This window comes from Heterodontus francisci, chromosome 11 (genome assembly GCF_036365525.1).
Source record: "Heterodontus francisci isolate sHetFra1 chromosome 11, sHetFra1.hap1, whole genome shotgun sequence".
Taxonomy (NCBI): Eukaryota; Metazoa; Chordata; class Chondrichthyes; order Heterodontiformes; family Heterodontidae; genus Heterodontus; species Heterodontus francisci.
In genome coordinates this window covers 55,512,930-55,528,143 of record NC_090381.1, presented here as the reverse complement: position 1 = coordinate 55,528,143, position 15,214 = coordinate 55,512,930, and the positions used below count along the sequence as shown (strand labels likewise).

Below are 15,214 nucleotides of genomic sequence, written 5' to 3'. Positions count from 1 at the left end.
ATTTATCCATTTTAAATTAGTTAAAGATATTAAAAACTAAAGTTCTAAAATTCAAATCAGGCACAAGAGTGCCTGATCACTCAACAAGGAATGTAAATTGAAGTGAAACGCAGTTCCATTGGGATTCCACCCTGTGCAAAGTATCCAGTAAATTACAGTGGGGGGAATGAGTAAATCCTCAGTCCACCCATACTTGTCAAGGAGGTGTGCCTGGGGGAGTTCCCAGACTAATATAGGAATTTTGCTTAGTACAACCTCATAAGGCCTCACGCCAGCTCTCAGTGTGAATTTCATTGATGCCCTTGAAAAGGTCCCAGGACTTGCCCAGACTAAAGTAATCAGCCCTGGAGGGGATAAATAGCCTTTATTGAACATAAGAAATAGGAGCAGGAGTAGGCCAGAGGTCTTGAGCCTGCTTTACCATTCAAAGGATTATGACTGAACATCTACAGCAACTCCACTTTCCCACCCAATCCCCATATCCCTTGATTTCCTTAGTGCCCAAAAATCTTATCAACCTCAGACTTGAATATACTCACCAACTGAGCTTGACAGCCATCGGCAGCCCTCTGGCGAAGAGAATTCTCAAAGATTCACAACCCTCTGAGTGAAGAAATTTCTCCTCAGCTCATTCCTAAATGGAGGATTTCTCCTCCTTCAGGAGCAACAAAACCATTTTTTCTATCTTCAGTTATGATTGGATATTTGGGTCCTTCTATTGGGCAGCAGTTTTTTTTGTTCACTTCATGGGATGTGGGCATTGCTGGCAAGGCCAGCATTTGTTGCCCACCTCTAATTGCTCTTGAGAAGGTGGTGGTAAGTCGCCTTCTTGAACTGCTGCAGTCCATCTGGTTGCGGGTATTCAGACAATACTGTTAGGGAGGGAGTTCCAGGATTTTGGTCCAGTGACAGTGAAGGAATGGTGATATATTTCCACGTCAGGATGGTGTGTGGCTTGGAGGGGATCTTGCCGATGGTGGTGTTCCCACAGGTCTGCTGCCCTTGTCCTTCTAGCTGGTAAAAGTTGGGGGTTTGGAAGGTGTTATCGAAGGAGACATGATGAGTTTCTGCAGTGCATCTTGTATATGATACACACTGCATTGGGCCGCCCCAACATCTACTGCTGGATCAGAGCAGTCACCAGTGAAGCTCCCTTACAGTACAAAATTATGAGGGGCATGCATAGAGTAGACAGGAAGGACCTGTTTCCCCTAGCGGAGAGGTCAATTACCAGGGGGCACAGACTTAAGGTGATTGGTAGAAGGATTAGAGGGAACATGAGGAAAAACCTTTCACCCAGAGGGTGGTGGGTGTCTGGAATTCACTGCCAGGAACGGTGGTGGAGGCAGAAACCCTCAGTTCTTTTAAAAGATATCTGGACATGCACCTGAAGTACTGTAACCTGCACGGCTATGGACCAGGCGCTGGAAGGTGGGATTAGATTGGGCGGCTGGTTTTTTTATCCAGCTGGCACGGACACGACGGGCTGAATGGCCTCATTCTGTGCCATAATTTTTCAGTGGTTCTCTGGTGCAGGTGGCCATGAAAGTGACTCTATCTGTGAGATTTGAAACGGTCTGCAGCCTTTGCTTTAGACAGACAGAAGTTGCACTGCACTGGTGGGGTTGCGCCATCACATTTCAGCTTCTAAGACTTTAAAAAAGTTGAAGATTTATTCCAGCAAAAGTAAAAGAGAATATATACCTTAAACCTGAAATCAAAGCTTTCCTGAAGATAAAACAAGATGGTGATTGGATGCCATTAAATTTTCCTGTGGGTAACTATGAAATATGGACATTGGAACTTACATTTTGTGTAAATGTTTTCCCATTGTATGTGGAGATATAGGATTTTTAAAAATATATTTTACACACACACAGACAAACAGTTTATTTCTATATCCTGATTTAATTTTTTTATGGAAGTTGAATTTTGAAAGTAAACAAACATGTTTGAGGGAAACATAGGAAGAGAGAGCATAGGGGGAGAGAAAGAGGCAGTGTTGAGAGTAAGGGAAAGAACAAGATGGGTTGAGAAACAGAGGTTTGAAGGAGAAAGGGGATGAGGGACTCAGAGAGAGGAATAATTGCCAATGCTCACTGTAGCTTTTTAGGTCGCTATCACTCACATGGCACTCCATCAGTTTGGTATTTCCCTCCAGCCAAACTCAACAAAGATGAGGATCCAAGCCCATCCAGTTTGCACTGCAATGTGTTAAGTGTAAACGGTTCTCTTTCTTCAGGTGTTGTCTCTCTCTCCTTGACATTTACCATCATAACCCCTCTCCTAGGAGAAGGACGCACCGATCCATGCCTAACTAAGGAAGTTAAAGATAGTATTAAATTGAAAGAAGAAGTGTACAATTCAATGGCAGGTCAGAAGATTGGACAGAATATAAAAAACAGCAAGGAATCACTAAAAGAATAATGAGAGAGAAATTAGAGCACAAGAGAAAGCTAGCTAGAAATATAAAAATGGATATTAAGAGTTTCTATAGGTATTTAAAAAGGAAGACAGTAAAGTAAGTGTTGATCCTCTAGAGAATGAGTCTGGGAAGTTAATAATGGAAAATAAGGAAATGGCAGAGGAAATGATCAGATTTTTTGCATCTGCCTTTACTGTAAACAATACAAATAACATCCCAGAAATAATTGTGAATCAAGAGTTGAAAGGGAGGGAGGAACTTAAAACAATTACCATCAAGAGGGAAAGAATACTGAGAAAAGTATTAGAACTAAAAGCTGACAAGCCCCAGATCCTGATGGACTTCATCCTAGGGTCTTAAAAGAAGTGGCTGCTGAGATAGTGGATGCATTGGTTTTAATTTTCCAACATTCCCTAGATTCTGGAAAGGTCCCATCAGATTGGAAAATAGCGAATGTAACTCCGCTATTCAAGAAAGAAGGAAGACAGAATTCAGGAAACTACAGGCCAGTTAGCTTAACATCTGTCAGAGAGAAAATGCTGGAATCTATTATTAAGGAGGTTATAACACGTCATTTAGAAAATCTCAATGCAATCGGGCAGTCAACATTGTTTTGTGTAAAGGAAATCGTGTTTGACTAATTTATTAGAATTCTTTGAAGAAGTAACAAGCATCGTGGATAAAGGGAAAATTGTGGATGTTGTGTACTTGGATTTCCAGAAGGCATTTGACAAGGTGCCACACCAAATAAAATTAGAGTACTTGGTACAGGGGGTAGCATATTAGCAGAGATAGAGAATTGTTTAGCTAACAGGAAACAGAGAGCAGGCATAAATGGGTTGTTTTCAGGTTGTCAAGCTGTAACTAGTGGAGTGCCACAGGGATCAGTGCTGGGGCTTCGATTATTTACAATCTGTATCAATGACTTGGATGAAGGGACAGATTGGCCGGAATTTTATTTCCCCCCACCCACCGCCCCCAAAAGAGCAGGCTGGTGGCAGTGGCGGGATTGCATAAAATGGAATGGGAGGCTGGAGGGGTCCTTCATGACCCACTCCCACCTCCGCTGCCAACTTACGGGGGCGGCAGTGGTGAGAAACAGCCTGCTCGCCCCAGGCCAATCAAAGCCCTTAAGTGGCCAATTAACTCCCACTTAAGGGCTTCCGCCCACTGCCATAGGGATTTTACGTTTGGCTGGCAGGCAGCTGATGCCTCAGAAAACCCACCTAATAAAATGAGGCGGCCTTCTGGCGGGCTTGGGGGGGGCCCTCCTGATCGGGCACTCTGTGCCCAACGGAGGACCGCCCTCAAAGCCCCAACCGCCCCCAACGCCCAACACTTTTCTCCCCCCCCCCACCCCCGTGCCACTAACTGACCCCCCTTGCCTTGCCGGGGTCCAACTGATTGCCCCCACCATGTCCCCAAAACCCTACCTCTTTTCCGGGGCTGTCCGTCACCTTCATCCTGAAGCTGGGTGTAGTCACAGCAATGGCCACCGCTCCAGCAGCTCCATTAGGCAGGACTTTCTGCCTCAATGAAATGGAAGCCCCCCCCCCCCCCCCGCCAACGACCAGTTAAGGGCCTGGGAAGTGAAATTTGGTCTGGATCCCCAGGCCCAGTGGAGGCAGGATCACCACTGACTTTTCAGCCAGTGGACCGGTCCCCCCCTCCCACCGTATAATCCAGCCCAACGTATGGTTGCTAAATTTGCTGATGACACAAAGATAGATCAGAGAGTAAGTTGTGAAGAGGACATGAGTCTGCAAAGGGATATAGATAGGTTAATTGAGTGAGCAAACATTTGGCAGATGGCTTATAATGTAAAAGGTGTGAAACTGGTAAGTGTTGATGTTCAGAGAGACTTGGGGGTACTTGTACAAGGAACTCACAAAGTTAACATGCAGGTGCACCAGGCTATTAGGAAGGCAAATGGCATGTTGGCCTTTATTGGAAGGGGATTGGAGTGCAGGAATAAAGAAGTCTTACTAAACTTGTACAGGGCTTTGTTGAGACCGCACCTGGAATACTGTGTACAGTTTTGGTCTCCACATTTAAGAAAGGATATACTTGCATTGGAGGCAGTGCAGCGGAGATTTACTGAACTGGTCCCTGGGATGAGGGGCTTATCCTATGCTGAGACGCTAAGTAAATTGGGCCTATTTTGGCTGGTGTTCAGAAGAATGAGAGGCGATCTAATTGAGACATAAAAGATTCTGAAAGGGCTTGATAGGGTAGAAGCTGAGTGATTGTTTCCGCTGGTCAGGGAATCTAGAACACGGGGGCATAGTCTTAGGATAAGGGGCCAATCATTCAGGACTGAGATGAAGAGAAATTACTGCACTCAAAGGGTTGTGAATCTTTGCAATTCTCTACCCCAGAGGGTTGTGGATGTTCCATCATTGAATATATTTAAGGCTGGGATAGATAGATTTTTGGTCTCGCAGGGAATCAAGGGATATGGGGAGTGGGCAGGAAAGTGGAATTGAAGCCCAAGATCAGCCATGATCATATTGAATGGTGGAGCAGGCTCGATGGGCCAAATGGTCTACTTCTGCTCCTATTTCTTGTGTTCTTGTGTGGGTAAGTATGAACTTGTCCACTTTGGCCAGAAGAATAGAAAAGCAACATATTGTTTAAATGGAGAAAGCTTGCCAAACTCTGAGATGCCAAGAGATCTGGGTGTCCTAGTACCCGAAACACAAAAAGTTGGTACACAGGAACAGCAAGTGATTAAGAAGGCAAATGCAATATTGTTGTTTATTGCAAGAGGAGTGGAATATAAAAGTAGAGATGGTTTGCTACAGTTGTACAGGGCATTGGTGAAACCACATCTAGAGTATTGTGTATAGTTTTGGTCTCCTTACTTAAGAAAGGATATAATTGCATTGGAAGCAGTTCAGAGAAGGTTCACTCGACTGCTTCTTGGGATGAGAGGGTTATCTTATGAGGAAAGGTTGGACAGGTTGGGTCTGTATTCACTGGAGTTTAGAAGTATGAGCGGTGATCTTATTGAAGCATATAAGATCTTGAGGGGACTTCACAGGGTGGATATTGAAAGGATGTTTCCCTTGTGGGAGAGACTAAAACTAAGGGGCAGAGTTTAAAAATAAGGGGTCTCCCATTTAAGACAGAGATGAGGAGAAATTTTTTCTCTCAGAGGGCTGTGTGTCTGTGGAACTCTCTTCCCTGGAGACTGGTGGAGGCAGGCTCATTGAATGTTTTTACGGAGTGTCTCCTAACAACGCAGAACATATGCAGAGTGATCACCGATGTCATCAGTGCGTCCGAACGTTTGCCAGCTTGCCATTATGGGTCCCCGCATGTGCGCATCAATGTCACCACGTAATGCTGTCCGAGTGTTGCTTCACCCCTCAATGGCCACAATCGCCTCCTCCATTTCCTCTAACAGTACACCGCTCCCTCCTGCAATCGGTGCCTCAGTTGTCGCTTATCTTCCTCGTTCCCTCCCGCCATTCTCTCCCGCGCCCGCCTCCTCGAGACTGTTCCCGTGCCTGCTCGCCGTTCCATCCCACTGCTCGCTTCCCACCTCATCACTACCACCCTGCTCGCTACCTTCGGGCAGCGAGGAAGGAGGGAATTGTGAGCAGACAGGCGTGGGAGAGAATGGCGGGATGGAGCAGCGAGAAGTCAGGAGCGGCGAGATGGAGCAGTGAGCAGTTGGGAGCAGCAGGATGGAGCGGCGAGAAGGCGAGCGCAGGAGGGAGCGGGGAACAGAAGCAGCAATCGCGAGAGGGAGCAGGGTACTGTTGGGTGGAGTGTGGAGGCGTGGTCATGGCCGTTGACGGTAGGGGTTTGAGTTCAATTCGTTTTTTTGTCTCAAATTGAGCAGTGACGTTTTTATTACTGGCAGCTGCCTGAGATGTCGCAGACTGATGTTTCTGTCAATGAGGCTGATTTGCACATGTGCCAGTACTGCGCCATCTACTGGTTGCATTGTCAGCAAACGCAGCCATGTTTTTAAGGCAGAGGTAGACAGATTCTTGACAAACAAGGAAGTCAAAGGGCATTGGGGGTAGACAGGAAAGTGGAGTTGCATCCAAAAAACAGATCAGCCATAATCTCATAGAATGGTGGAGCAGGCTCCAGGGGCCAAATAGCCTACTCCTGTTCCTAGCCGTATGTCCCTATCCTAAAAAAAACCCTTTGTTTCCACCGCCCTTGCAAACCACTGTCCGATCTCCTACCTCCCTTTCCTCTCCAAAGTCCTTGAACATATCATCTCATTCCAAATCCGTTCCCATCTTTCCCGGAACTCCATGTTGAAAGCCCTTCAATCAGTTTTCCGCCCCTGCCACAAAACTGAAACAGCTCTTATCAAAGTTACAAATGAGATCCTATGTGACTGTGACAAAGGTAAACTTGCCCTACTCATCCTTCTCAACCCGTCTGCAGCCTTTGACACTGTTGACCACACCATCCTCCTCCAACGCCTCTCCATTGTCGTCCAGCTGGGTGGGACTGCCCTCAACTGGTTCCATTCTTATCTATCTAACTTTAGCCAGAGTATTACTTGCAATGGCTTCTCTTCCCACTTCCACACCATTACCTCTGGTGTCTCCCAGGGATCTGTCCTTGGCCCCCTCCTATTTCTCATCTACATGCTGCCCCTCGGCAGCATCATCCAAAAGGATAGCGTTAGTTTTCACATGTATGCTGACGACATTCAGCTCAACCTCACCACCACTTCTCTCAATTCCTCCACTATTGCTAAATTATCAGACTTCTTATCCAACATCCAGTACTAGATGATCAGAAATTTCCTCCAATTACATATTGAAAAGTCCGAAGCCACTGTTTTTGGTCCCTGCTCCAAACTCCGTTCCCTAGCTACCGACTCCATGCCTCTCCCTGGCAACAGTCTGAGATTACGCTAGTCTGTTCACAACCTTGGTGTCACATTTGACCCTGAGATGAGCTTCCAACCTCATATTCATACCATCACTCAGACTGCCTATTTCCGCCTCCGTAACATTGCTAAACTTCACCCCATCTCAACTGATCTGCTGCTGAAACCCTCATTCATGCCTTCAACGCACACCTGGCTGGTCTTACACATTCTACTCTCCATAAACTTGAGGTCATCCAAAATTCTGCTGCTCATGTCTTAACTCGCACCAAGTCCCATTCCCCTCTTACTCCTGTGCTCATTAACCTACATTGGCTCCTGTTGAAGCAATGTCTTGATTTTAAAATTCTCATCCTTGTTTTCAAATTCCTCCATGGCCTCAACCCCCTCCCTATCTCTGTAATCTCCTCCAGCCCCACAGTTCTCCAAGATATCCAAACTCCTCTAATCCTGGCCTCTCGTGCATCCCTGATTTCATCGCTCCACCATTGGTAGCTGTGCCTTCAGTTGCCTAGGCCCCAATCTCTGGAATATGCTCCCTACACCTCTCCACCTTGCTTTCCTCCTTTAAAACACTCCTTAAAACCTACCTCTTTGACCAAGCTTTTGGCCATCTGACCTAATATCTCCTTTTGTGGCTTGGTGTTATATTTTGTTTTATAATGTTCCTGTGAAGCACCTTGCGGCATTTTATGACATTAAAGGGGCTATATAAATACAAGTTGTTGTTGTTATGCATGTTCTCATCAGCAAATCCATGTGACAGATGGAAAAGTTTCTGGAGCACAGACAATTGTTAGTATTTGCACCATTAGCAGTTGACTCTCAGCCAGTTGATGGGATCAGGTTGTGCCTAGTCTAGAAACATTACAAATGGATTTAGAGCCAGTGGGACATACAAACCATCCTAAGCTTGACCTAACTCAAGGCATGAAATCTGATTGAGCCCTGGAGCCACAAGACTTTCCCATTATGGGGCAATCAGTCAAGAAGTTAGAATATGGAAGAAAGAGGTTACAGAAAGACACAAGCTGTTCAAATGCAGTTGGGTGGATTTGGGATTTGGAGAGGCTTTTAATCATTTTTAAAAATGTGTAACTGTTTAAAGAATGGAATAGAAAGTAAAATCAGGCATGGGGTAAAAGGCAGCTGATCCAATCCCATTAGTTACCCGCCAGATGAGTTAGGTTAAAATTGCTGTGTTAACTTCTGATGATGCAAAAATCAAGAATCTATTGTAACTCATGACAATGACTAATAGTTTAATATTTTTAAATAGAAATAAAACCAGTCCTGAAGAATTTATCATGGCTTCAAATGTTAGAAAATCCATCAAAAAATTAAAATTTACTAGGAAATATATTTTGCACTATCAGTGTAATCCCTTTATTCTACAACTAATCTAAATTTGGGTACAACAGCAGTTTAAGTCATCACAAGTCCAAATATCACAGTTCTTCTGTTGTGTAACTTCATTTAATTTCTAAGGGCACTAGGTTTCAGTTTGCACAGATAAACTGAATTATAGAATATGATGCAAAAACACAAATAAAAACCCTGAAATCCAATGTAATGAAAACTAATTAATGCTGTCACCTTAAGGAAGTGACCTTGGTCACAGGTCTTTATTCAAGATTGTTGTTTGAGTTGTCAGCTTTCATTAAGCTGTTCGTCAATTTTTAACTTTTTTTTAACAGGGTCAAAATCCTGGAACTCCCTTCCTAACAGCACTGTGGGTGTACCTACCCCACATGGACTGCAGCAGTTCAAGAAGGCAGCTCACCACCACCTTCTCAAGGGCAATTAGGGATGGGCAATAAATGCTGGCCAGTGACGCCCACATCCCATGAATGCATTTTAATAAAATTTCTGGTCTGTGACCTTTCATCACAGATGAAAGGTCATCAACCTGATACGTTAACTTTGGGGGGAATTTTATGCTGGCGGCAGGGGTCTCGAGGTGGGGAAACTGACGCCGAGATCTCCGCCTCGCCTTTTTTCTGGAAGGCCTGCCAAATTTAGTGCTAATCTTGCACTTAACTGGACAGCAGCAGGCCTTCCATAGGATTTAGGACACCATCGCCAGAAGTCCTGGTCTTGCAGAACTGCCAGCCAATCAGAGGCCGGCAGCTGCAGTGCCACCATGGAGGTGATAGCTGCTGTTGTAGCTGCAGTGACCAAACACCGAGGAACGGCACTGAGAACAGGCTTAACGTAGGTCAGGGCGGGAGGGGTCTTGGGGGTGGGTTCACGAGGGGGAAGGGGAGGGTGGTGGCCCTCAGTGGGCACCCCCCCCCCCCCCGCTTCCTGATGCCGGGTCACTTGTTTGGGTACTAAGTGCTTTTGAATGAGGGACCCCACCTCCCCCGCCAGCCCTGAAGCCGGGTAGCAGCCCGCATAGTTTTCCGTGCTGAACTTCCCATGCAGCAACAGGGCCACCTGCCACATGGGTAATTGCAGCTACGGCAGGAAGAGGCCCTTAATTGGGGTTTTGAATAGAAGGAAGGAAGATGGTTAAGGGTGAGGAGACGTCAAGCCTCTCTCCACCTGCCCTTGTGGGGAGCAGGTGGCGTGGGGGGAAGAATGGATGCAAATTAAGGGTGAAGTGGCGAAAGGAAGAGGGAAGAATAGATATTTGAGCAGATATTTGAAATGGGAAGAAGGAGGGTTAGTGATGGGAGTCAGGAGATTAACAGGAAGAGAAGTGGTAGTGGGAAGTTGAAGGGGTAGGGAACACAGTGGAGTGGAGTGAGAGAATGGTGGAAGTACGAGTAACAAGTTTGAAAGGCAATCATGAACTAGAAGGGGTCTTATGAAAGAGAAGGGTGGATTTTGCTCTGAGCTCTATATATTTTGCAAGTGCAGATTAAATGCAGGAAAATTATGAAGTTGGTCCTTATGCATATTTTGCACCTAATTCCTTCTGCCCACGATTCTCCAGCTAGCTGCACTTTGTGTGCTGGACTGCTTCTACTCATTTTGTGTCATAGACTCATTAAAGCCCCTAAATACATGAAAAAAAATAATTGAATACCTGTTGCAATTTTCCAGCTATTATGTTGAAATTGCACTCTTTGAGCTGAATTTTATCTTGACAGCGACGGGCCAGAGGACTGGGGCAATTCCACCTCGCCCTGTTTAGACTCACAGCCAAATTCCACAGCGGGCAGCCACTTAACTGCCTGCCATCGAGATCCCCATTCCTTTAAGAACAGGGATCCTGCCTCCAAGACCTGCCAGCCAACCAGAGGGTCGGCAGCTCTGTAGTACTGGCAGCACCACTGGGAACGGTGCCACTGTTGGTACTACAGGAGGCCCAGGACCAGGATCAACATAAATCTCCAGACCTCAGGTAGGCGTGGCAGGCACTCCAGGGCCAGTCCAGTAGGCCCTAGCGAGGGGGTGTGGGAGGGGAGGGTAGTCATTGAGAGCAGTGGGGCATTGTTGGCAAAGGGGGTCCTTTGCCGCCGGGGGTCCTCCGTGAGCCACAGATTGCGATGGGCACTCCACCTTCCCTTGCTATTTTATGGCACTCCCCACCCCAGCCCGTTTCCCAGGTCCCCATAAAATTCATCTCTTTGCCTTTCAATAGACACAATGTGTATTAAGGAGTTCCTTAAGGGAAACAAACTTTATGGCATAGAATTTACTGTGTATATTTGCACTCAATCACATGTAATCAGGGCTTGAAGCAAATAACTGGTAATAAAGAGCGAGGAAATTCGAGCGCATGTGTATTACTCGTGCAATTATGCTGTCCCTGAATTTCCTCGCTCTTTTACGCCTGTCTGTTAGTCCTTGCCCCGGAACACATCTCTGCTTATTTTAATGGCTGCGCTTCCTGACTAAGGTGCCATACACACAAATTTCCTACATAAATGATAGTTCAAAACAGTTGTAAAATTGGTAAGGTTAGTATAAACATAGATATTCCTGTTGCAATTGCCCTAGAGGTTTTATGCCTCCAACTAGTTTTCGCTTTTCCATGACTTGAACTAGCAGTGCTTGTATCAATTTGAATGCATGATTAATGGGAAAATACTGAGCAGTATAGAGGAAGTGAGGGACCTTGGAGTGAATGTCCACAGATCCCTGAGTGTAGCAGGACAGGTCGATAAAGTGGTTAAGAAGGCATATGGAATCCTTTCCTTTATTAGCCAAGGTATAGAATATAAGAGCAGGGAGGTTATGCTGGAACTGTATAACTCATTGGTTAGGCCACAACTTGAATACTGTGTGCAGTTCTGGTCACCTCATTACAGAAAAGATGTAACTGCACTAGAGAGGGTACAGAGGAGATTTACGAGGATGTTGCCAGGACTGGAAAAATGCAGCTATGAGGAAAGATTGGATAGGCTGGGGTTCTCCTTGGAACAGAGAAGGCTGAGGGGAGATCTGATTGAAATGTACAAAATTTTGAGGGGCCTGGATAGAGTGGAGGTGAAGGGTCTATTCATTTTAGCAGAGAGGTCAGCGACGAGGGGGCATAGATTTAAAGTGATTGGTAGAAGAATTAGAGGGGAGATGAGGAAAAACTTTTCCGCCCACGGGGTGGTGGGGGTCTGGAACTCGCTGCCTGAAAAGGTAGTTGAGGCAAAAACCCTCAACTCATTCAAAAGGAGTCTGGATATGCACCTCAAATGCTGTAATCTGCAGAGCTACAGACCAAATGCTGGAAGGTGGGATTAGAATAGATGGATCGTTTTTTGGCCTGCACAGACACGATGGTCCAAGTTACCTCTTTCTGTGGCTTAAACTTTCTATGATTCCATGAATTAGATTTTCCCTGTCACCCTTCGTGCATGCAGTTTTCTGCCCAGACCCTTTGGTGAGCTCCCAGCTTTGGGCCCAGTATGAACAGGGATCTCATAGTAAATAAATAAAGACAGCTAACTCTGGAAAATCCCAGCAAGCATGTGAACACTACACAGATGCTTTGCCAGTTCCTGTGGATCCACGAATATTTGGCCCCATAAGGATCTTACTTATGTCATATGCAGTCTCATTGTGAGTAATTTTATGATAACTGGTGTCACCAGAAGTTACTTACATTAAGTAAATTTTCACATACAAAAGAAGCTGAATTAGATTGTAGATTACAAGGCTAATGTGCAATCTTGGGGTTCAACCAACTTGTAAAACATTTGAATGTCTTTCATCTTTTTGAATTGATTTGAGGTCATTGTTTATGTTATTACTTTCTAACATACTCAGACCAATAATTAATGTAGATTTGATATTACTTATTTATACTTTTATATTACTAATGACTTATGCATTTTAATCTTTTTTTATTTTTTGTGTTTGGTTGAAATTCTAGTAAGTGTTTGAAGCCAATATTTATTCATTCACGGGTTGTGGTCGTCACTGGCAAGGCCAGCATTAATTGCCCATCCCTAATTACCCTTGAGAAGATGGTCTTGAACTGCTGTAGAGAGTGTGATGAAGGTACTCCCACAGTGCTGTTGGGTTGGGAGTTCCAGGATTTTGACCGAGCAGTGATAAAGGAACATCAATATATTTCCAAATGAGGATGGTGTGTGTCTTGGAGAGGAACTTGGAGGTGATGGTGTTGTTTCCATGAACCTTGAAGGTGATAATGCACGTGCTGTCAATATCCTGTAACGTTACTGCAAGTCCCTTTGTTATCTTCAAGATCGCTGAAACACAAACTCTGCTGTTTTCCATCATAATTGCAAGAATAATGTCTATACGTACAGGGACACAGCTACCCTAATTTGTCACTAATTAGCGCTAGGAGTTCACAAAGCGGGTGGTGTGGGAAATGGAAGCACATTATGTAGTAAATACCGTTCTTAGTTTGGGGCTAAAATTCAACATGGATTATACTCTGGTATAAATCTTCACTTCAGTGCCCACTACTATGACTACTTCCCTTCATTGAAAATTGTGGTCCAATCATGACCATTGTTTGACCTATTTGCATTTTTCTAAGTATCATAAGGCACGAAGTATCCATAAGTATGTCTTTGTTCCACATTAATGCATTTGTTTTTCAAATATCTGCAATGGAGAAAATATTTCGAATCCAATGCGATCTGTACCAGAGTGACTAGAACCAAAGAACTACAGTATTAGCAGATGGGTTGGCTATTTTTTTAATTAGTAACAGTGTTATTGTCCAACCCATGATAATGATGAGGCTATTGACATTTATAGTAAGTGCTTTTAAAATAAATTTTTAAGAGGAGCAAGGAAGAGCTACTGAAACACGATGGTAAATACAGTATTGCATGGATCCATGTTATCTTATCTAACTGCTTTATATGCTGCACTAGTTCAATGTGTAAAACATTTCCCTGATTTACAGTTTCAAAGAGGTTTCACGTTGCATCTTGTGTATCTGATTTACTTGTTTACTGTTGTTGCGACTTTCTTTCATTAAACTACCTCTTTCAATTTTGCTTTTCTTTCTGCCATTTAGACAACAACACCTGATGAGGTGAGTTTGCTTATGTCTGAAAGTAGATTTTCTTTGCCTTGTTTCATATTGTTTCATGACTGTGCTTTGTGTTGTGATATTACCTTCTTTGATTTCCTTTCATTTACACCTTAGCAGAATTTCAAACAATGTAACATTTCAGGATTCTGAAATTATTATTTTGCTGAGACCTGATTCCACTAAACTCAACAGTAGTTTTTATATGTGGAAATGCATGTGTGGTTTGCACAAGTTAAAAACTAAATTAATCTGTCGTACACTATATGTAATATTTGCTTGAGAAAGTGCTGTGGGAGCTTACAGAGCCTTTAACGCTCATGTTTCTTTGGAGTTCTGTTCCTCCCCAAATGTTTCAAAGCTACATTCTGAACAATAATTGTCCAGAAAGGTAATGTAAATTATAGAATATTACTTCAATTTAAGAACTCTTAATTACTCCTTAACCTATCAATGCATTCTCCATTGAAGCATTCATAAGGTCTCTGAGAGAAACAATGTTTTACAACCCTGAAGTAGGAGTAGATATTTCATTCAGTGCAGGTATCTACTTCAATAGACAGTACTGTTGGCTAGGTTTAAATTATGTCAATGATATCAAACTATCAGAAATTAGACATTGTTTTAAATATGAGCAGGGAATTTCAACATATTTCTATCGAATTTCTAGCACTTAGTTACATTTTTAATGCCCACATATTTGCCGTTTCTTGTGTAAATTTCCAATGTCACAGGACACCAAAAAATCAATATAATTTTACCCCTGTAAACAACAGAAAGCTGTTGACCATCTGAAATATTCAGCAATATCAGTGTTTACATGATTTCATGAAGATATTAGTCTGGAATGAAAGTTGATCATGGTTACCATGCATGCTGCCTGGAAGTGATTACAAAGCAGTAATCTAATTTAGCAGTTCAAGTGAAACCATAAACCATGAGAGTATGCTTGGGCAGTCATCCGAATCGTAACATTAGTTTTGAAGCCTTAAAGTCACTCCCAGATATTTATATATTTTATACACAGTTTTGCATTTTGTATGGGATTTATTCTATTTTGAGTTCATTTTCTGCTGCTGGCAACAACTGTAATTGTTAAAGTCAATGATTAGAGAAAGGTCAGTAAGAAATTAAATTTTGCAAATTTTTCAGGGAGTTATCTGTTGGTGATTAATATTGGGGCTAGATGTTCTTTTGCAAAATGCTGGCAAAAGACTAAAGGGTTCACAATAATTATAGTTCTACAAGTCACGTTTTCTCCTCTGTTCTCCTGAAGGGATGCAAATGGTTTTGGGTGGTAGTACAAAGCAGGTGATAACAAATCAGCAGCCGATTTTACACCTTGTCTGATGTTTTTTTCAATTGACTTCAATGAAAAAGAAAATTGAACTGTGTGTAAAACAGGCTGACTATTTTTAAGCCCTCATTTTATGCTACTGCCAAGATAAATTTCAACCCCAGT

At 43.6% G+C, this 15,214-nt stretch overlaps 1 protein-coding gene across 2 annotated transcripts in view; it reads left to right on the top strand.

The window, feature by feature from the left end:
* Positions 1 to 15,214, top strand: part of ift80 (intraflagellar transport 80 homolog (Chlamydomonas)) — a 302,407-nt gene that overhangs the window by 261,180 nt on the left and 26,013 nt on the right. The window contains exon 12 of one of the 2 annotated variants that reach the window (XM_068042172.1): positions 13,738 to 13,755. The exons of the other annotated variant lie outside the window; for it this stretch is intronic. Within the exon in view, the coding sequence (XP_067898273.1) occupies positions 13,738 to 13,755 (18 nt within the window). The remainder of the gene's footprint in view (positions 1 to 13,737; positions 13,756 to 15,214) is intronic. 2 annotated transcript variants of the gene reach the window in all.